This window comes from Amphibalanus amphitrite, unplaced genomic scaffold (assembly GCF_019059575.1).
Source record: "Amphibalanus amphitrite isolate SeventyFive unplaced genomic scaffold, NRLGWU_Aamphi_draft 000098F_arrow, whole genome shotgun sequence".
NCBI classification, from domain to species: domain Eukaryota; kingdom Metazoa; phylum Arthropoda; class Thecostraca; order Balanomorpha; family Balanidae; genus Amphibalanus; species Amphibalanus amphitrite.
This window is the reverse complement of record NW_024881593.1, coordinates 976,863-997,300: the sequence shown is the minus strand read 5'-3', so window position 1 is coordinate 997,300 and position 20,438 is coordinate 976,863. Positions and strand designations below refer to the sequence as shown.

The 20,438-nt window shown below is 54.2% G+C and overlaps 2 protein-coding genes across 6 annotated transcripts in view; one reads left to right on the top strand and one right to left on the bottom strand.

Moving 5' to 3' along the window:
• The window catches only part of LOC122380484 (proton channel OtopLc-like), a 51,444-nt gene extending 36,494 nt beyond the window's left edge, over positions 1-14,950 (top strand). For all 3 annotated transcript variants that reach the window (XM_043363675.1, XM_043363674.1, XM_043363676.1), the window contains 8 exons: positions 3,242-3,500; positions 10,266-10,380; positions 10,654-10,879; positions 12,283-12,437; positions 12,792-12,987; positions 13,286-13,426; positions 13,617-13,782; positions 14,140-14,950. In XM_043363675.1, the coding sequence (XP_043219610.1) occupies positions 3,242-3,500; positions 10,266-10,380; positions 10,654-10,879; positions 12,283-12,437; positions 12,792-12,987; positions 13,286-13,426; positions 13,617-13,782; positions 14,140-14,950 (2,069 nt within the window). The remainder of the gene's footprint in view (positions 1-3,241; positions 3,501-10,265; positions 10,381-10,653; positions 10,880-12,282; positions 12,438-12,791; positions 12,988-13,285; positions 13,427-13,616; positions 13,783-14,139) is intronic.
• A 1,738-nt stretch (positions 14,951-16,688) lies between these two features.
• LOC122380483 (hsc70-interacting protein-like) overlaps positions 16,689-20,438 on the bottom strand; it is a 31,924-nt gene continuing 28,174 nt past the window's right edge. For all 3 annotated transcript variants that reach the window (XM_043363670.1, XM_043363673.1, XM_043363672.1), the window contains exons 6-7: positions 18,222-18,518; positions 16,689-17,520 (exon numbers count right to left, since the gene is read on the bottom strand). In XM_043363670.1, coding sequence (XP_043219605.1) covers positions 17,251-17,520; positions 18,222-18,518 — 567 coding nt within the window. In that variant the 3' untranslated portion in view covers positions 16,689-17,250. The remainder of the gene's footprint in view (positions 17,521-18,221; positions 18,519-20,438) is intronic.

Genomic DNA, 20,438 nt, shown 5'->3' with positions numbered 1-20,438 from the left:
GGGCGCAAGTCGGACGCGTGCATCTGTTTGTCGTATCAACTTTTCGAGGGGGTGCGTGCGGCGGTTTGCACGTGGCGGGCGCATCTTTGCGGGATTTTGGGCCGCGGCCGGCGCCGAGCAGACGGCACGCGCCTTAGGCTCAGATTGTTCGCTGCGAAAATGAGGGAAAACAGAGTCGGAGGTCGTTGACCTTTGGCAATGAATACCGGAACAGAGCACCGCCGGCCAGGAGGAGACGCCAAATTTATTCTGGCCATAACTCGGCCGCTACTGGGCCGATTTTAAAGAAAATTAATTCATTACGCTGCGCGTAATGCTGTCCGTCTAGTTTACATATATAAAAATCAAAATGTCTGTACGTATGTATGTAACGCGTCAGTCACGCTTGGCGGGCTATTGCTCCGGAACGGTGCGGGCTACGGGGGTGAAATTTTGGACTTAAGTCGGACGCGTGCATCTGTTTGTCGCATTAAATTTTGGTGGGGGTGCGCTCGCCGGTTTGCACGTGGCGGGCGCATCTTTGCGGCATTTTGGGCCGCGGCCGGCGCCGAGCAGAGAGCACGCGCCGTATGCTCAGATTGTTCGCTGCGAAAACTGGGCGAAATCAGAGCCGGAAGGTCACTGACCTTTGGCAATGAATACCGGAACAGAGCACCGCCGGCCAGGAGGAGACGCCAAATTTATTCTGGCCATAACTCGGCCGCTACTGGGCCGATTTGAATGAAAATTGATTTATTACGCTGCGCGTAATGCTCGGCACCTAGTTTTATAATAAAATGTTAATATATGCAGTAAATATTCGAGTCAATGTAACGGAAGGGTATGACGATTTAGTACACACATAATTATATTCATGGCCCCAAGGTAGGTAATTGGGCTCTGTCTGTGTTGCTCACTGATGTGTAGAGACATTAGACAACATGAAGCTTACAGAACTGACTTCCTGTGAGCCGTACTGTGTTACCGTTCCGGCACTGTGATTGAGGGCTTGAAACGTGTAACAGAACGTTCAATAAGAATGTTAAAGCTCATTTTGTTGAATTTATTTCACTGGTATCTAGGTATTTGAACGTCTATGATACAAATAATTCTAAACTGTTCGATATTTTTGGCTTAACCCTCGCCCATGTAGGGGGGGGGGTTGGTGCAACCCCCCCCCCTGAGGTTTTTCGGAAATAGTGCAAAAACGGCGGCGCGCAGCGCCGCCAAATTTTGGGTACCTTATGGGGCAAACCTTGCGCATCTTTTGATAAAAAAATTTGACCGGGTCATGTCAGGTCACGGAGTTATGACGTCACAAAGGGAACAGCCTCCGGCCGGATTTTCACAAACTGAGTGCCAACGCCCGAGGTTTCCTGCCGGTGGTACGGACATCGGTTGATGGATCGTGATGAAGCTTCCCATGCATGTTGGGGCAAGTATTGGCTATCATATGGTATAAGAAACTTGACCGGGTCAGGTCAGGTCACGGAGCTATGACGTCACAAGAGGAACAGCATCCGGTACTATTTTTGAAAAGCGCCCGAACCACTATTTTGCTAATTCTTGTCACCTCAATGGGAATATGCAGCAATATTAGCTTCTATAGGGAGCAAATGGACCTCCCAAATCCAAAAATACAATCAGATTTCAAAAATTTAAATTTTGATTTTTCGAATTTCTGCCGCCGACTGTGACCTTGCCGACTTCCGGCGCTCCCAACGCGCCATTTTTAGAGCTAGGGAAACGAAATACATACCAAACGATAGAGAATTGATCAAGGAACACGATAGTGAAGGTTTCAAGTCGATATCTCCCACCGTTTTGCCGCAATCGCCGCGGAAAGTTGAAAAAAGTCTATTTTTCCGAAAATTTGACCTTTGACCGGTCAAAAGTAGGTCAAATGTTGACCTAGGACCAAAAAATATACCACCAATCGCGAGATCTCGGCGAGAGCAATCCTTTGGTCTTTTCCGCTAAGCTCTACGACGCTCCGTTTTCAAACGCCAAGGGGGGGGGTCGCACCAACCCCCCCCCTGCATGGGCGAAGGTGGCAGATCGCCGTTTACGGGCGAGGGTTAATACTTAATTAAACAAGGCCTATAAAACGGACAACTTTCAGGGATACCTACGTCCTATACCTAGCCCAATAAGATAGAATTACATGAGTGCCTTTTGTGTGAGTAAATTACTCATAAATATGTCAGCAGTAGCCCCACATATTCTACAACCATACTATACCTAACTGCAAATCCAACTTTGCTTTTCACCAGGCCAAGAGCGGAGTTGAAGCGTCGAAAAAGCGATTTGTCACTTCAATCGCCATTCGCCATCATTAGTCATAAATCACTTCAGCAGCACACCCTTCATAAACACTGCAATCACCTATAACCGATATAAATGACACACAACTGTGCCATCACCCGGCTAGCCCGTTAGTACCACCACCCACCGCTCCAGCCTGAGGCACACATCCTGTCATTAGAGTCCGGATACCAGCCGTTCCGCCGCTGCGAACAGCGTCGCCGCGTGCCGGTGATACGGTGAGGCTCGCGCTGATCTGGGACGTGAGAGTCACAGTGCCGGACGCGGTCCGGCGCGGGTACGGCGCGGGACCACCTGACGCGTATACGCAGCCCGACAGTCGAGTCCACTGGTGGTCGAGGTAGCGGTCCGGGCCGTGGCCACCGACAGACTATCGAGGTGGTGTTGGGTTCTAGCCCGACCGCTGGAACGCGCTGATATTGGTTCCAAACCCGACCGCCGAGACGTGATAGTGCGGACGGGCCGCGGTCATCAAAGACGTTCCGTTGTTCGAACGGTAATGCATGCAATGCCTAGCCGCCGGTGGCTGTGAAGGTGTCCGAAATAGCAGCGTGGTTGAACATTTCGCGAGGAGAAGGTTTGATTTTATAGCTGTCAGCGGGCAGTCAAGCGCCAGCGGGGAAACGAGGAAAACCAAACACGAGAGATGAACTAGAGTTTATGAGTTACTGGGGGACTTTCAAGGGTTTATGGCGCTGTGGAAAGGCAAAGCACTGATCCTTTTATCACTCGACTCTGACCGTTTATTGGACTGAAGTCCATAAAACAAACCGCAGTTTATGGCACCCACTAATTGAATCGCTACGCTGACCTAATGACTGAATTATGACCAGCCCTGAGAGAGCTGGATCCCGTTAACTAGCCCACTTTCCATCCTCCATAGTCCATCACTGCCGATCTGACTGTTATGACTAACCACCCCCTCTCTGTGTTACAGCCTACAGCGACAACCCGGACCGGGACAGCTTGGACGGAAACCTGCCGTCGAGCAGCCATGGCACGGCCACCAACCCCCCTCCGGCGCCGCCGCTCGGCCCGCTAGCCACGCCCGCCAGCTTCACCAAGGGACCCAACGCCAAAAAGAAGCACAAGAAGCTGAAGGCGGACGATACCGTCGCCTCAACTGATAAAGAGAAGACGATGAAGCGCCAGGACTCTGAGAGCGGCGACAGCGCCTGGGAGGAGACCGAGCCATGGTGAGTGAAACAGCAATGGCCAGGGGTCTATCTGGGTGCTTTGTGAGTGCGATTATCCACTCTTCTACGGTTCACCAGGTCCTTACATGGCAAAACCATAGTGTAAGAAATAACACTATGGTGAAACATTTACAGTATGGTTATTATCAATAACACTATGGCTAAACATTTGCACTATGGTTATTTATTACACTACGGTGATATATTTACCCGAGCTTCACTATGTTTATTTTCCTGAAACCTCACGATTACGTTATTGGTCCCTACATATAGGTAATCTGACATATGTGAGTGGTTTATAAAGCGGGCTTGCAACTGTTTTTCGCAACATCCACGCTTTCATTATAGATTTGATTGCACGCTTCCGGCACGTAGCAGTTTTGAGCGACGACAGCCATACATTGCGTCATTGTTAAAACGATGGTGGATGCGGAGCAGAAAATTGCAAGGGCCTTCGTTGCATCTCGAGTCTACGGATGCGCATCTAGCTGTAAAGCGCGTCAGGGCTTGACGATTATGACGAACGATAACACGCGTGTGGGGGCCATTTAGCACGACGCGTGTAGCGTGAGCGTTTGCTGCTGTTGGAGCACCACTGAAAACAATTTAACCCAAGGCTGGCGAGTAAACCGGTGTTTTACGAGTACCCCTATCCGCAACCATTTTTAACCACCCTCCCAGGAGTAGTGCTAGGTCCCATTGCGGTGTAGTCGTACTTGCTCTGAGCGGATATAACCGCTGTCAGCGAACAAGTCCGCTGAGAGCAGGGACGACTACACTGCAATGGGACCTTACTGTACTCCTGGGAGGGTGGTTAACCCTCGCCGGCCGAGGGGGGGGGGGGCGGGTGCCGCCCCCCCATAGGGTTTTTTCGCGATAGCTCCGAACACGCTGGCGATAGAGAGCTGAAACTTAGCATACCTGACCTTTGATCCAAGCCGGATCTTTTGACACCAACCGCATTTTTGGGTCAGGTCAGGTCACTGACCTATGACGTCATAAGTGAACCTCTGCACGGTCATCAGATGTCGCAACTTCGCAACGCCCTCACTGCCAGAGGAGATGTCACAGGGAAATGAAACTTGCAGGATCTAGTATCCATTATGAGTCCCACAACTTGTATATCTCGGATTTTTCCTAAGGGTCATATGAGGTCAGGTCATTTTCGTGACCTCACCATTATAAGTCAATGGGGAAAAATGAAAACTGCTATTCTGGCGCCGGGAACGATCTCCAACTATCTCAAGCACACAGAATCGTGATTTGATGGACTCCTTGCAAGGTTAGATGCGTCACTTTTGCAATGTTGACCTTGCGTGACGTCATTTATGACGTCATCAAGGTCATATTAGTTTTTCGTCAATAACTCTTGATCAAATTGAGCTAGCGAGTCGGGAAAGCCACCAATGGACTCAGGAAGACCTGCCGAATCGAATGATATGCGACATGACCTCTTTCGACCAACTTCGTGACCTGGGGGTGCTGACCTGACCTTGACCTGAGGTCAACACCCCAAGTTGACCTGACCCGGACAAAAAGTATGTCATTCGACGCGCCTGAGCGAGACGAACACGATGCTGCCAAAATCGGCGCTCTGCTGCCGTTTTTTGCGAAGTTATTCACCAAAAACTGAACCGTACCTTGGGGCACTTGACCTGACCTCAGAGGTCACCGGTTGACCTAGGACCTTAAAATCGGGTACCAATCTCTGCGTCTCGTAACGGCGCATACGCCCGTTTTTTCCGCGACGCGCTAGCTCCACCAGGGGCGAAACGGCGAGGGGGGGTCGTACCCGCCCCCCCCCCTCGGCCGGCGCGTATGTAGAAAACCAATAGGTCCGGCGAGGGTTAAAAATGGTTGCGGATAGGGGTACCGCAAAACACCGGTTTACTCGCAGGCCTTGGGTTAAATTGTTTTCAGTGCAGAATTGGCATTGCGGCAAAACGCTGAATACATACTTACATTTAAATACGTTAAGTTGAACACGTTAAGCGATTCTTGTCGTGACGCTCATCTCCTAGTTCGATTTTGGCTTCATTAATCATTCATTGCAACGACAAAATGATGTTTTGAGGGTGATGCCTTGAGAGTTAGGCACTCGCTTCCCATCTCAGTTGCTTCTATCGTTCAATGCGTGGTTTACGGTTACGAGGCCCAAAAACGTTTATATGTTACCGCAATACATCTATTTTACATAATGCACTTTTGAAGTTCCACAGCGACACGTGCTATTTCCCAAACACACTGCGTTTCCTAGACGCGACTCGCGAGTAAACGCACATCACCCACACACCATTAATTTCACAGGCCTCCGGTCTTTCCATGTCAGTACTTCCCTCAAATATCGAGAAATCGTCCGAGTAACTCGACTGAGACACCAGCGCTCACCTACCGTCAGCCTGTGTCACCCGTGAGCCGCGCCACTCCGAAGGACCGACCGACGTGTGGTGCGCCAGTTACGCCGTCAGTGCGCCAGTAACGCCGTCAGTGCGCCACTCAACGCATCTACCGTGACCGCCGTGACATTAGGAAGCCACCGACCCCGCTGAGGTCGAACTGAAGCGCCAGAAGCGGCGACCCTCCCCAGACAGTTCGATCCGCCCTAAATGTCCGCGTCAATCCACCGAAAACGTGCGGAGAAAGTGAGACCATTGTTGTACTATGGGCTGGTACTTTCTTTCTGGTGCGCTCTGACAGGCGTGTCAAAGGATGATCTCGATGCTACTCCAAGCTTTGAGATTGTGAGAAAGATCGTGAACTGGATCTCACTGGCTCGTGGTGCAGGCTAGCATCAAGCGAGGAAAGAACCGTGAAGTCTTGTGAAGTAAACGGCAGGGTGCAGAAATCGTGCCTTATCTGGATTACCAGATAAGGTAATTCAGATTACCGCGTGCGGTCACCGTTTAAATTCGACCAACTATGCATCATTTCACAAAAGTGGATTTACGGTAATTAGGTAGGTATATCGCAAATTTCAACATCCAAGATAACAAAATAGCAGTTTGAAGAAGCTACTTCGTTTTTCGAACGCGGACCGTTCTTCGCATTATATACGCATTGTATGTATAGAACGGGTCTTATTAAGCCGTGACGAACCTCGTTGACCGAGTTACTCCCTGACACATCATCTCTTACGATGACTCTCGATTATGCAACTGCCAACTACACCCGGTTGCATGTCTGTTTATTCGGTAACACTCATGACGCCGAGCGGTGACCTGGAGAGGATGCCGTGCGATGAGAGCATCAGCCCGCTCGTACAGACCCAGTTCCGAGTCACGTCATGAACGTACACAGTCATTGGATTGATGGCCTGTTACCGGAGCCTGTTTGTGTGCCGATCGGCCGCCGCCCGCGGGGTGCTGATCCTCTGACACCCTCCGGAGGCTCATCTGGTCACGGCCGGACGCACAGACCGCCGCCGGCAGGCGGAGAAAGCTCACACCCGCCGGCGACACGTGCCCCGGGGGAGATCCGCCTCTGGATGAGGCGGGGCGGCGCCCGACCCGGCGCGTGTCACGGCAGGCGCCCGAGCGCGCCGGTTAGCCTACTGAGCGGCCGGGGGCGCAGCTGCCGCCTCCCCAGCTCTCTCCCAGCGCGGCTCTCAGTTGCAGATCAGAACGGCGACGGCAACTGCAGGGTTAGCGGCGGGTGTGAGGTGCTCTCCTGCATGTGAAGGATTTCGAGGGAAGTGTTGGTCTGGCGGGATCGTGATCGGTGAGCGGATTCACGGAGCGTGGTCGGAGGGTGTGTGGTGTGAATCTACGGCGTGGAGTTCGTGAAAGTCACGAGGTGGAGCGACCCGCGACCCGATCGAGATCGGGCCGAAAGGAAACGCTTCTCGTGATCCACGGTTATCCAAAGAAATCGTGAGTACCGAAGCGGAGGAGGCGAAGTGGTGATATTTGTAGACAAAAGTACAGACCTATATCATCACTTTTCTGTCACGGATAGATCGATGCGCATCCATGCGTCTTTTTTTGTTGACCTGCACATGAATGCATTTATTTAAAGGGACCCTCCCACCTTCAAAAAAGTTAATGAATTGGCATGAAAGTGATGTCGCTCGGTTCAGAAAGAGCAAAAACGAATATCTACCAAATTTCATCGAAAAATATTCACCGGTTTTCAAGATATTAGACTTTTACTATTGTTTACTTTTTGGGATCTCCGCTGTTCCTAGCGACTTTATTTGAAAGTGCGGCATTTGTTGCGCGCAAAGCAGCATATACCACCGTGTGCTACAAAACGTTTTAGTCAAACATTTAACGGACGTTCGAAAGCCTGATGACGTCATCAGACTCCCGTAATGGTTTAGAGATAGGGACCACGCTGGTCCCACCCTGCAAGTAAAGGGAAGAAATTTCTTGAACACCATAAAGCTGCGGGGGTTGCGACCAGGATAAATGGTGGTTTCTGAGCCTGGCCGCAAACTTGGCTATCTCAACTCAAAACTAATGTTAAGGTGGGAGGGTCCCTTTAAAGTGACATTTTTGATAATGGTTAATGATAGCTTATCGCATTTGATATAAAGCTTGTGGTTTATTATTCAAAAGTGAAACACTTTTCTAAAAAAGTGTCGCAGTAGTTACAGTGTTATCTTTCACAAAGTCACAAGGCGTGCGCCTAGTGACAAAATTTCTTCCTCATACTCATGTGCCGTTTTCAAGAAACATTGGTTGCGTCCCCGAACATTTATGTCCGTCTACATTGCCTGTGTTGCCGGACTTGTGGGATCAGGTATCATCCGTGGTCCCACTTGGTCCTAATCGGCACTTCACTTCATCGGCTTGACTAGAGAGAATCAATCCATTCGGACCCGAGAGTCTGGACACTTCCCTCCAAGAAGGTCTAACATCAAGCCACCTTCCGTTTAGCGGACCTGAGGTCAGGTCACCTCACGATCACCTGGTCGACTAACCGCCGACTCACGATCCGTGATGAGGCCTCGGTGGTCGTCTCATGCCACACGCTCACGGTCCTAGCCGTAGTGTCACCACAGCAGCGCGCTCGTGACCAGGGGCGCTTTGAGCGCATGTGCCGCCTGAGTTGCCTCACGCCGCCGCCGCAGACCGTTGGTCTGTTGGTGGGCTAGCGGACACCCAGCGTGGCGGTAATGCTGCGTCGGTCGGTGACTGAAGAGTTGAAGACCCGACGGTCCGGCAGACGGTTCAGGGAAGCGCAGTCGAGACTCGAGACCGTGGGGCGGAAAATCACCGAAATAGACTACTCGTGGTTAGACTCGGCTGATATTAACGGATGCAGCGGGGCGGAAGTGAAAAACAACAACAAGCCCTAGAACAAGACGATTATCCATGCATCGATGCTACATTCCGGTGCTTCAAATCGACGTCGCATTTGGAAAAAGGAGAGGTCAGTCGAGTGACTTCGTCTTTCATCTGCTAGATGTCAGTCGGTGACCTCACGTGCCATCTAACCAACCCATCTGCTGACCGCAGTGCCGCAGAAGACCGGGTCTTTCTGACTGGCTGTCCCTCGCCGTCCGTCCCCACCGCGTGTGTAACGGGCTGAGAGGCACCGAACCGTGACCCGTGCCGCGTGTAGCCCACTTCTCTGCAACGCTGCCGGCGCGGGCAGCGGTCACACAGAGAGGGAACAATGAGCAGGTGATGGACAGCTGACGGGCACAGATGTATCCGATCAGAGAAACACGGTTCCAGTTGACTAAATTGTTCGGAAGACTGCACATTGCACGCGCCTCGCAACTATTCGCCAGTCGAAGTAGGTAATCGGTATTGTACCGTACGAAAACTGCAATCGAAGTCGGTTCCACGACCCACTGGCAGATGCAGCGGCTGACTGGCTGGACAGATAATTCCGTGAGCTGACTACGGTCCCGCAAAGCCCCGGCACTGGTCGTCCATCATAGGAGCGAGCTGTCCACGATCGGCCGGCCGACCGAACGCCGGCCATCTGGCGCTTCGTCAGGTCGTTAACTGGACCGTCCGAGTTACGCCCACCCAGCCGGCCAGCGTGGCGTCGGACCGTGGACGGAGCGACGGGCCTTGGGCGGAAACACTAATATCAGTTATAACTTGGACTGAAACTTGTGTTCGAGCAGCTCGACAGTGCACGTCACCAAGGAGAATTGTCGGCTTAGCTAGAGACCAACAGCGGATAATGTGATGACTTCTTTCCAAGCGACTCCTTCCCTCTCTCTTGAAGCCCTGGACTGTTCAACTCTGGCTTCGTCCAAGGCGGCACCCGAGCTGAACTACCTACGACTCATGCTCCCACCTTCTCAGCAGGGAGTTACTACGGACGGCAGGAGCGACGGCGTCAAAGCGTGGGGACAATAGCGCTGGTTTTGCAGAAAATAACAGTTATGTTTCGGTGTGAGGAGACCCACTAAAGAGGCAGAACAATGAGTAACTCGGACAGAACGGTGCGTGGCCACTCCGGTGGGACAAATCACCGGACACAATGGCCTTGTGGTTCCTGGAGGTTTTCAGGACACAAACAGTTTGTTTCAGACCCCATGGCTGGCTGCAAAAACTAGCACGAGTGGACGAGGGAAGAGACAAATAAGGCACGCAAGATCGGTGTTGATGCCCCCTGAGGAAGCCAGGGACGCAAATTATCCAAAAATGATTGTTATAATGCCCACAAACACGACACAATACCCCCAAATATGCGATGTATGTCAATCAGAATACTAGTGCGCATCCATTCCCTCTTCGCTGGACATCTCGAAGTCGCCAAGGGCTCCGTGTGGCTGACCTCAGCTGTTATCCTCTGTTTCAGCACACACATGTGGGTGGTCCTGTCGTCGATGTACGGCAAGCTGGTGGTGCTGCTCACCATCGCCTTCTGCCTCACAGAGGTGATGGACAACTCCATCCTGCCGCTGACATTCCAGGTGAGATATAAAGATGGCGATAGCATTGGTCTTGGTCTGCTCGAATGATCGTGTGTGTTCGCGGCAATCGTTAAATTTAAGACACTTACAAGCGTTCCATTGTTCATATAGATTGCTAAGACAAAAAATTAGAAACGTTTTCCAGTTGGAATTTGTCTTTGGCTGTATGCTCGCACATTATTTCGTGATAACCGATCGTGAAATAAAGGCACCTTGACTCGCGTGAAAAGGCCGGACTTGACGTATACCTGACTCGCGTGATTGACATTGCAGGGCGTGTTCATGATGTACCTCTACGTGGGGAGCATCATCGCCATCCTGTGCATCTACATCACCGTGGTAGCCGACAACATCCCCAGCGTGACGTCCTCCAAGCAGGACCTGACGCAGGCCGACCCGGACATCACCAGCCTGGCCAGCTTCGGCACGCTCAAGAGGGCGCACATCTCACGCTCCAAGACGACGCGCACCAGCTTTTACCTACGAGTCGGCGCTCTTTGTAAGTATAGATCATTCACAAAAGCTAAGTATCAACCAAACAGAACATTAGTTGAGTGCTTGGATAATCTGTAGAGAGCGGAAAAAGCCAGGCGGGCCGTCCAGGAACCGACACTGCCCTCGGTCCAGGAACCGAGGGCAGTGTCGAGCCGTGACGAACATGAGCGATGGGATGGGCGGGGCTTCGCGTGACGGCAGGGCGCCGTGATGAGCTCGTGACGATGGCGTAGTGACGTGACGTGACGCTCGGTCGTGACGCCCGGGACGGTCACGGCCGGTGGTCCACGGGGTGAGGTCGGCCGGAGGAACTCGGGGTGAAACACACACCGGAGGTCGGACGGAGGAGCTCGGGGTGAAACACACACCGGAGGTTGGACGGAGGAGCTCTGGGTGAAACACACACCTGAGGCCAGGTGGAGGAGCACACGCTGGCGGTTGGGCACCTGCCTGAGGGCGGGTGGAGCTATACATATGTTCGGGGTAAACCACGCACCTGGGTTCGGGCCTGCGCCGTGTAGTGGTAAACGGTTGTCATTTTATCAGTACAACGGGTCTGGTGCAAACCTGTACTCGACTCCGTAGACTTCGAGGCCTCTGAGAATGTATTCGGAAATACGACGTTTTACTTACAAATCAGGCCGGCATTGATGTAGATGGCTGCATTTGATTTTAGATTTAGCCAGGTACCAGAAAACAAAACACGTGTTACGAATAACGACCTGCCCCAGTGTACGCGATATTTGAAGATTAACTTTCAATGAGCTGAAAGATATAACTCATCTGACATCTCTCTTCCTCGTCCCGTCTATCTTCATCCACCTGGTCGGCGTCTGTCTAACGTCACAGCGCCGTCTCGGTGCGTCACAGACAGCGTCCCGTCACGGCCGTGACGCCGGAAATGGCGTGTTTCCGGCGGTTACCCGCCGTGACGTCACAATTATTTAGTGTGTCCCGGGTGGGCTCCTGAGCGGGGCCGTGACCGCCGGGACGGCATCTGTGATTGCACGGGCTCGTATACGGGTAGCAGAGCGAGCGGTGACGCTAATTGAAAAAAAGACGAGCAGGACTAGATCGCGTGATCATTTGTGGTTGCGTACGTACGCTCTACGTTTGGTAATTTAAAAAAGTCAGGCAGTTTAAACAACGCATAGCGCACAAGTACGTCTAAATGTTGATAGCTTAGGTAGTGATTAGTGGCAATTACCGCAGCTAAGTGTGCGTGTGTGTTGTTAGGCCCCACGAGACACGCTGTCGATGGTAACGAATTGTAACGCATCAACCCTCACATCAAGTTGACGTCTTCTGTAGGTAAATTCCCGGCTACGAATAGCGTGTACTACCGGCATCAAACACCAGCGTCGTATTCTGCCTCTGACTGACCTGTGCCCCCTCTCCCTCCGGCAGTGTTTGGTTTCGGCACGCTGGTGTTTAACGGTCTGGAGATCGCCATGCGCTCCACCACGGACACGGCCTGCAGCGGCGAGCTGTCGTTCGCGCATCCCATCCTGCAGGCCATCTTCACCTTCCTGCAGATGCACTTCCTCTTTGTCAACTCAGAGGTAAGCGAGAGGGTCGAGTAGCAGAAACACGCGTCAAGTAACAGGGGTGTAAATATGATATTTGCTTGTGCATTATCAATGCATTTTAGTTCATCTCTCGCTCGTTTTAAATGGTTTCTCATTGCCAGCCCTTTATAAACGACGGGCGGTCGACAGTCCAAGAGTAATGTCAGTGTCATGGAACGACCCCTCGTTTTTGTCCAGTTTTACAAAGCTAGCCCGTCTGTTGTATTGAAATACACACAACCAGACCCCAAGCTGTTCGGACGACATCCCCTCCCCGAGGGATCAAGACCCTCTTACCGGTCCCTGTCTGTTTCCGGGCCGACTGACCCACCCCGTCTCCACCCAAAGGTCGTGGTCGAGAAGTTCGGTCAGATGGCGCGTTTCGGCTTCATCCATCTGGTGGCCACCAACCTGTCCGTGTGGTTCCGGATGGTGATCTGGGACTCGGCTCACGAGTGGGTCCACTTCGTGCACCTGCACGCCCAGCCGGACCGGCCGCTGCAGTACGGCGGCACGCCCAGCCCCAGCGCACTGCGGCTGCAGGGTACGTCATCGGGCCTGCGAGGAACGGCTCACGATGGAAAGCAATAAACATCAGTCATTGTAAATTAGATCTGACGAAGTCGATGGTGTCGGAGCATAGTCAGTTCAGCAGTTATTCTAGAAATAAGTCTTCGGAAAGAGCGATACCACAGTTGTGGAAGTTGCAGATAGCATCGTCTAATCATATGCAGACGACTGTCCCTTGCGATGGCCTGCTAGTGTAGTTTATTTTTATATAGCCCCCATGTGGATGCCGAGCTCGGCGCACCATCCTGACCGGCCGACGTATGTTTTCTCAGGTTTCCCGGGTCTGAAGGATCTCGGCTACGAGGGCTACCTGGACGTGGACGTCACCACGGAGGCGTCTCCGGTGGACCGCTCGCTGGACCTCGGCATGCGCGACTCGGGCGTTCTCTACTACGGAAACCCCTTCACTTCAGGTACGCTGGTAATGCGTGATTCTTAGGCTACTTTCAAGCTACATTCGTAAAATTAATGTATTTTATCTTTGATTTAACTCCACCTAATGCTGTAAACTGCCAAAAATATTTCCCATCAATAATGCCATCGGTCTTAAGCTCGGCAACTTCCCTCCATGCATTGCTGACGCTAAATGTCGCTCGATTGCAGGAGCAGAGTCTGTGACGGCACCGTGCGTCAACGGATCGCTGTTCTCCTTCACAACTGCGCATGCCCAGCGGGTAATGCGGCTCTACCAGTGTTACAACAACAACACGCTCGGACAGATGTGGACCAAGTCGATGCCCTACCTGTTCCCCTTCATCGTCGAGTACAGGTCAGTAGAACGGCAACGATATGAACAGGCACCGTGTTAGCCGCACGAGGGTAGCGAAATTTCCCAATCATTGAGTGAGTCTTAATGCGCTGGAAGCCTCTAAAACGCAGGAACATGCTTTCGAAAGCAAGTCCTCTGACAGCAAGTTACAGAGGGCTTCAGCACTGAGCCAAGTGTCATGCGGTACAGTCTAACTTCAGGCGTTCGTTACTGCTGCCATCTAGCGCCAGGATCAGAAACTTCAATTGCGATTTCTAACACTGGGGGATTCCGTACTCTTGGGACGTTTCCAATCACTTCATGTGACGCACCCGTCTTCTTTGTTCTCCCATTGATCAATCCCATCTCCGTCCACAGCCTGATCGCGGCGGCGGTGACCTACATCATGTGGAAGTCTGTCGGCCGCGAGCGCTCCAAGCAGGCAGAGACCAAGAAGGCCGACTCCGACAGCACGCTGGACTCTCGGCGACGGAAGCAGTGGCGCACCGACTGCCGCGCCGCCTCCAAGGGCCTCTTCCTCGGCCTGCTCTGCCTGGTCGGCGGCATCGTGGTGCTCATCATCTTCTTCGTGATGAAGGACACGACCGAGTTCCAGGGCCAGATGTTCTGGCTCTCTGCCGGCACTCAGCTGGTGGTGCTGAGTCTCTCAGTGGTAATGACCCTGGTCGGGTTCTACCAGGTGCCGAAGCTGTCGGTAACCCACAAGAAGAAGCCGCTGCATCTGGACTCGATGCTCAGCTCGGTGACCATCGTCGGCGTCTACCTGCTGGGTATTTTCGGTCTGATCGTGGGCGGGATCGAGCTGAACGAGCCGCGCCACCTGGTGCTGTTTGTGCTGAACGTGACGCTCATCGTGCAGACAACCTGCCAGGGGATGCTGGTCTCGGAGGCCAGCCGCCGGCAGTGCGCCACCCGGCAGCAGCAGATGGCCAAGCCCGGCCGACAGGTCATCACCTTCCTCCTCTTCTCAAACGTCACCCTGTGGATGATGGACACGTTCATGTCGCACCACTGGCTCTCGCAGGAGATGCAGTTCAACTACTATGGCTTCCTCGCCTGGGGCATCATCTCTCGCATCAGCCTGCCGCTGATGATCTTCTACCGCTTCCATCAGTCTGTCATTCTTGTGGAGATCTGGAAGAACACGTATAAGACGCGTAGCGACTAGCGGGGAGGACGCAACCCTGACGACTCTGACACAGACTGGTACGGCAGCAGCAGCGGCAGCGGCAGCAGCTGCATCTGCAGCTGCGCCGGCAGCTGCAGCGTCACCTCCGAGTGCTCGCGCTGCCCGGTGTGCCGCACTGCCGCCGCTGCCGTCGCTGCCGCTCCCCCGTCCATGTCCACTGACAGTATGGACTCGGGCGCGGCGCGCGAGCTCCGCCACCGGCGCAGCCTGTTCGGCCGGCGCGCGCTGACACCGCCGCCGCCGGCCGCCCGCCGGCCGCACTGGCGCCGCAGCCGGTCCCACTCGGTGGAGCGGCCCGGCCGGCGGCGGCGGCGGCGGCGGTCGGCCGCCCACTACACGGACCTGACAGACGACGAGCGGGCCGAGCCGGCGCCGCGCCTCTCCGCCGACCGGCTGCTCGGCTCCAGCGTGCTGCTGGCGCCGCACCCACGCTGGCGCAGCGCCGCCGCCTCCGGGCTGAGCGCCCAGCTGCGCCGGCTGGCCGCGCCAGAGGTGGCCCGCTTCCTGCCGGCCGGCCGGCTCGGCCCGGACCCCCCTCTGTCCAGTGACGACCCGCTCGTGCTGGGCTGGTTGCAAGTCCAATCTCCCCCCGCTGTCCCCTCGACCGGCATCAAGCAGGTGCCGTTCCACCGTAACCTGGAGCATCTGATGCGGCTGTAGCGGCGCCGGCCGCCCGGCCCGCGCCGCTCGGCACCCTCAGACTGCTCATGGCGGAGGGGCGACACCTGCCCGCCCGGCGCCGCCGAGCCGCCACTCCTCAGTGACGGCGAGCGCGGCCCGGCAGCGCCGCAGACGCGACGACTGACGCGCACTCCACTCAGTGTTTCTTCAACTACTCTTCGTCTATCTGTCTGTCCATTCTCCGTGATCACATTTCGGGCACCCACCAGCCGACTCTGCCGCCAGTGACGGCGGGCTGGCCCCGCCGCCACACGATACGTGACGCTACCAACTGACGCGAGACAGCCGCTCACGAACTGACGCGAACGGACTGACGTCGCCGTGACGTGACTGTGATGCGACTGACGGCGGCAGAGGGCCAGAGCGTGCAATACCGACACCTCACAGACTTATATGTGGACTGCCGGTATGGCCCGCAGTCTCGTCGTGCCCGTCCTTCACAGTGGGGGCGGAATAGTGTCCGTATTGTGCGCGAAATACCGAAATGTTTTGCTTGCAGCCTGACAAAATATTCCCGACGTGAGTTAACCGTTAGTCAATGGAGCATGTTGAAGGACGAATATGAGTCGTCAAATTACATCAAGCGATTATAAGTAGCGCATTCGGCTAACAGCATGGTAAGGTTGTTGTTTGGTTGAGGCATGCTCGGCGCATTATTGAAGGATACGTTTGTCTCTGTGGAGTTACCACGGGGCGTTGATTTGTCTGTTATTCGAGTATTTATTCCATTGGAACTGAATGTTCCAGAGGCGAATTACGTTGCTTGTTTACCCTTATTGTATTTATTGGTATGTAAGTCGTGAACGCGTTGTGGTATAGGTTGGCAGAGCGTATGAATGCTACTGATGTATGCAATAATTGTGCGAGTGGGAATGATAATACCGTTTTGCGAGTTGCGAACCATGCTGTTATCGGATAGCCGAAGCGTCTGCAGTGTTCGTAACTCGATTGGTACAAGTAGTTCGCCAATAAACAATAGATCGAAAAACCTCCTTGATTTCATCTCTAATCCTCCTCCCAACAAACACCCAGTATACCGGATGGTCTTTGTTATTTGCTCACCCAGGTTATCATATTACACATGAACCAAACTGAAGCAGAACGCAACACATACTGCTTGTCGAACCGATGGCGGGGGCGGGGGCGAGGGCACTGCCGCCCCGGCGGTCACCGGACGCCCTCCGTTGTACTGGCACAGTGACCGGCCGGTCCCCCGACGGCCCGCGACAGTCACACTATCAAGCACGGCCAGCTCTGAACACACGGCGGCCACGGACTGCCCGGAGGCTACACATGGCAGTCACAGACCACCACGCCCAGATCTGACCAGAGACGAATAAATGTCTTCCAGCGCTGTTCACGGACCCTGTGAACGCTGCCATAAGCCGCCACACGACGTGAGCTACCGATGCGGTGAGGGGTCGGGCCGCCGCCGCCGGCACCCGATTCTCCGGGCGGGGGCGGGGGCGGCCGCCGTGTCCCGCCGCCACAGCCGCCCACGTTGAGCAGAGCTGGCGGCAGGGGCGGCGGGAGGCGGCAATGGGGGTGGGGGAGGCAGGCTGTGCCCTCACAGCGGCAGAGTGGTGAGAAGTGGCCGTTTAGTCGACATCCATTTCGGGCGGGGGTCGCGGGGGCGGGGGTCCACCGGCACCGCCCGGGGGTCCACCGGGGCCGCCCATACCGCCCATACCACCCATACCGCCCATACCACCCATACCGCCGGGGAAGCCAGGCATACCACCGCCGCCACCGCCCAGCTTCTGTGTCATCTTGGTGATGAGCGCCATCACCTTGGGGTTGCCCTGGTACTTCATGATGTTGGCCGGGTTCTGGGAGACGTCGGCGAACGCCGTCATCACCTCGGGGTCCTGCGGCAGAACATGGTCAGGTCAGGTTATGACGGATTCAGCCATTTTTGGATCACATTGTCATAAACGATTTAAGTAAAACGCGTGGGAAAATGTTGTTTCCGGTTGTTTTGAGTAAAAGTGCACGGAAAATTCCGTTGTTCCCGGGAAGTAATGCGTCAGGATACTTCGACAGTTGTGCGCAATATTCAAAATGGAGGGAGCCTGTGGAAATACTTGTACTGTCGCGGTTATTGACCTTTAGGTTAACCATTAAACATCACTCGGGTGCAGTTGGGGTGCAGTGCAAATCAATAGGTATACCCTGGTATGTACATATATTGTTTTCGTGCAATGCATCGATGTTAAGTTTAGCATTAACTAATAATTTTGCATACAATTATAATTGAAGAGCGTGAAAATAACTGGCTCAAGACAAACAACTGGAAACATTCCCGTGAGCGTAATTGCTTCACAAACTAGGTCATTACTTGCTCCTTGAACTCTTATCTCTGGCAAAATTCAACTATCCCAGCTGGAAAGAAATCATCATTACTCAGTCGTAAGGCACCAGGCAAGGTCATGCGATTCATTCACAGCACAGAATACAGATCGCATCAAGAAAGACGGCACGCTATAAAACTCTGAATCAGCAACGCACTCGTCTTACCAAAACCACCTATCAGCACATCGCTCGCGATCGCCTGATCGCCATCGCTCACCTGCATGGCGGCCACGATCTCCGGGTCGCTGAACAGATCAGACATGCCCGCCGGCATTCCTCCGGGCATCCCTCCGGGCATCCCTCCGGGCATCCCTCCGGGCATCCCTCCGGGCATCCCTCCGGCCCGTCCGGGGCCCGCTCCGGCGGCGGCCGCGGCGTCGGCGGCGGCAGCTGCGCGCGCGCGGGCCTTCTGCTGTTCCTCGCGGGCGCGCCGGATGCGCTCCTGCTTCTGCTTCAGCTCGCGCTCCTCGCGGCGCCGCTCCTGCTTACGGTTGTGCTCGGCGATCTTCTGGGCCTACGGACAGAACATGGCACGGGTGACGCCCGCCTGAAGATGAGCGAAGAGGATAGCCACACCGTAAACTGCTCTCCCTTGAGGTGTAACGATTACCTCGAAAGGTGTATTTTGATGAACGTGCAAAACATCAAAGATAAAACCATTAAAGCGTTAAGACTTGGTAAAGGCAGACAAAACAGTGATAACCGAGCGCAAAAACGTGAATAAAATACCAAATGATTTAGTAATTTCGGAACATAATAATCGTGGACTAGATCCAAAACGGCGAACGGAAAGGACAGGATACAACCATGCTCGAAACAATCACGGTGACCATAATAGCCCAGTCGCTGCTGGTGACTCACCAGACACAGAACCACAGAGTCCTAGAGACGGCAGATATTTGTTTACCTCGCCGAGCACGCCCGTCCACGAGTCCCGTAAAAAGCCGCGCTGAACACCGTCCTATTTGTGGGCCGGCAAAAAGTGAAGGACAGGGTCGCTGGTGAATTCGGGTCTGTACAACGTCAGAGTGCATTCGAGTGATATGGATTGTGAGAGCGACTTGGTACCCGGCCAGTACCATAGGCACAGGCACCTGACGAGCGATGACTGACCCCATAGCCAGTCACACATGACCGTGAGCCATGTGGGCCCAGGTCCCACATGACCAGGGGGCCCCGGCCGGACAGACCGCACAGCGTGGTGACGGCCGCAGGCGGACCGCAGTCTCCGCCAACTGACGCAAGCCGTGAGGGATGGGACGGGTCGCGGCCCACCTCCGACTGCCGGGGACGGCGGCCAGCACAGTGGAGCTGCGAGCTCAGACGGCAGCCAGCCCCGCCGAGCTGCGAGCTCAGACAGCAGGGGACGGCAGTCAGCCCCGCCGAGCTGCGAGCTCAGACAGCAGGGGACGGCGTTCAACTCCGCCGAGCTGCGAGCTCAGACAGCAGCGGACGGCAGCCGTCCCCGCCGAGCTGCGAGCTCAGACAGCAGCGGACGGCAGCCGTCCCCGCCGAGCTGCGAGCTCAGACAGCAGCGGACGGCAGTCAGCCCCGCCGAGCTGCGAGCTCAGACAGCAGCGGACGGCAGCCAGCCCCGCCGAGCTGCGAGCTCAGACAGCAGCGGACGGCGGTCAGCCCCGCCGAGCTGCGAGCTCAGACAGCAGCGGACGGCAGCTAGCTCTGCCGAGCTGCGAGCTCAGACTACAGCGGACGGCAGCCAGCACAATGGAGCTGCGAGCTCAGACGGCAGCCAGCCCCGCCGAGCTGCGAGCTCAGACAGCAGCGGACGGCGGTCAGCCTCGCCGAGCTGCGAGCTCAGACAGCAGCGGACGGCGGTCAGCCCCGCCGAGCTGCCGCAGCTGACGGTTCACCGGTGGAGCTGCTAGATCACAGCGCTCAGGCCTCAGCCTCTAGGCTCTATAAGCCGGTCCAATGTCACTGAACCAGTCAGATGGACGTGTTTTTTTTTTTCGTTGTACAACTAGGTGAAACGTGTAAATAAAGCAGGTGCTGGCACAAGTTTTACGATTGGCTAACACGTTAGGTGTGTGGGCTGTGAGGAACATAACAAAAGAGCACCCAAAATAGATTTGCTTTTAATCTTCCAGACCATCCAGGGAATAAAATACGAGCATATCTGGTCGGATACAAGGCTCAAAGGGGGGGCATTAACCTGACCCGGAGATGCCATATTATTCCGGACGTTATGTAAGTGATGGTTCAATAAAGTGTTATACAAAAATACCGTTACTGAGTTTGTCTAAAATTGGTTCAAGCTCCAGGATTTGGCATATTAGAACGTTATATAACAATGCCCATTACGTAACACGATATGTATTCCATGACACTACATGTATTCATATCAACATGGCTTGGGGCAACCATGAAACTAGGAAAAGCCATTTAGCAAAAGCTTTTGTTACTGATGGGCATA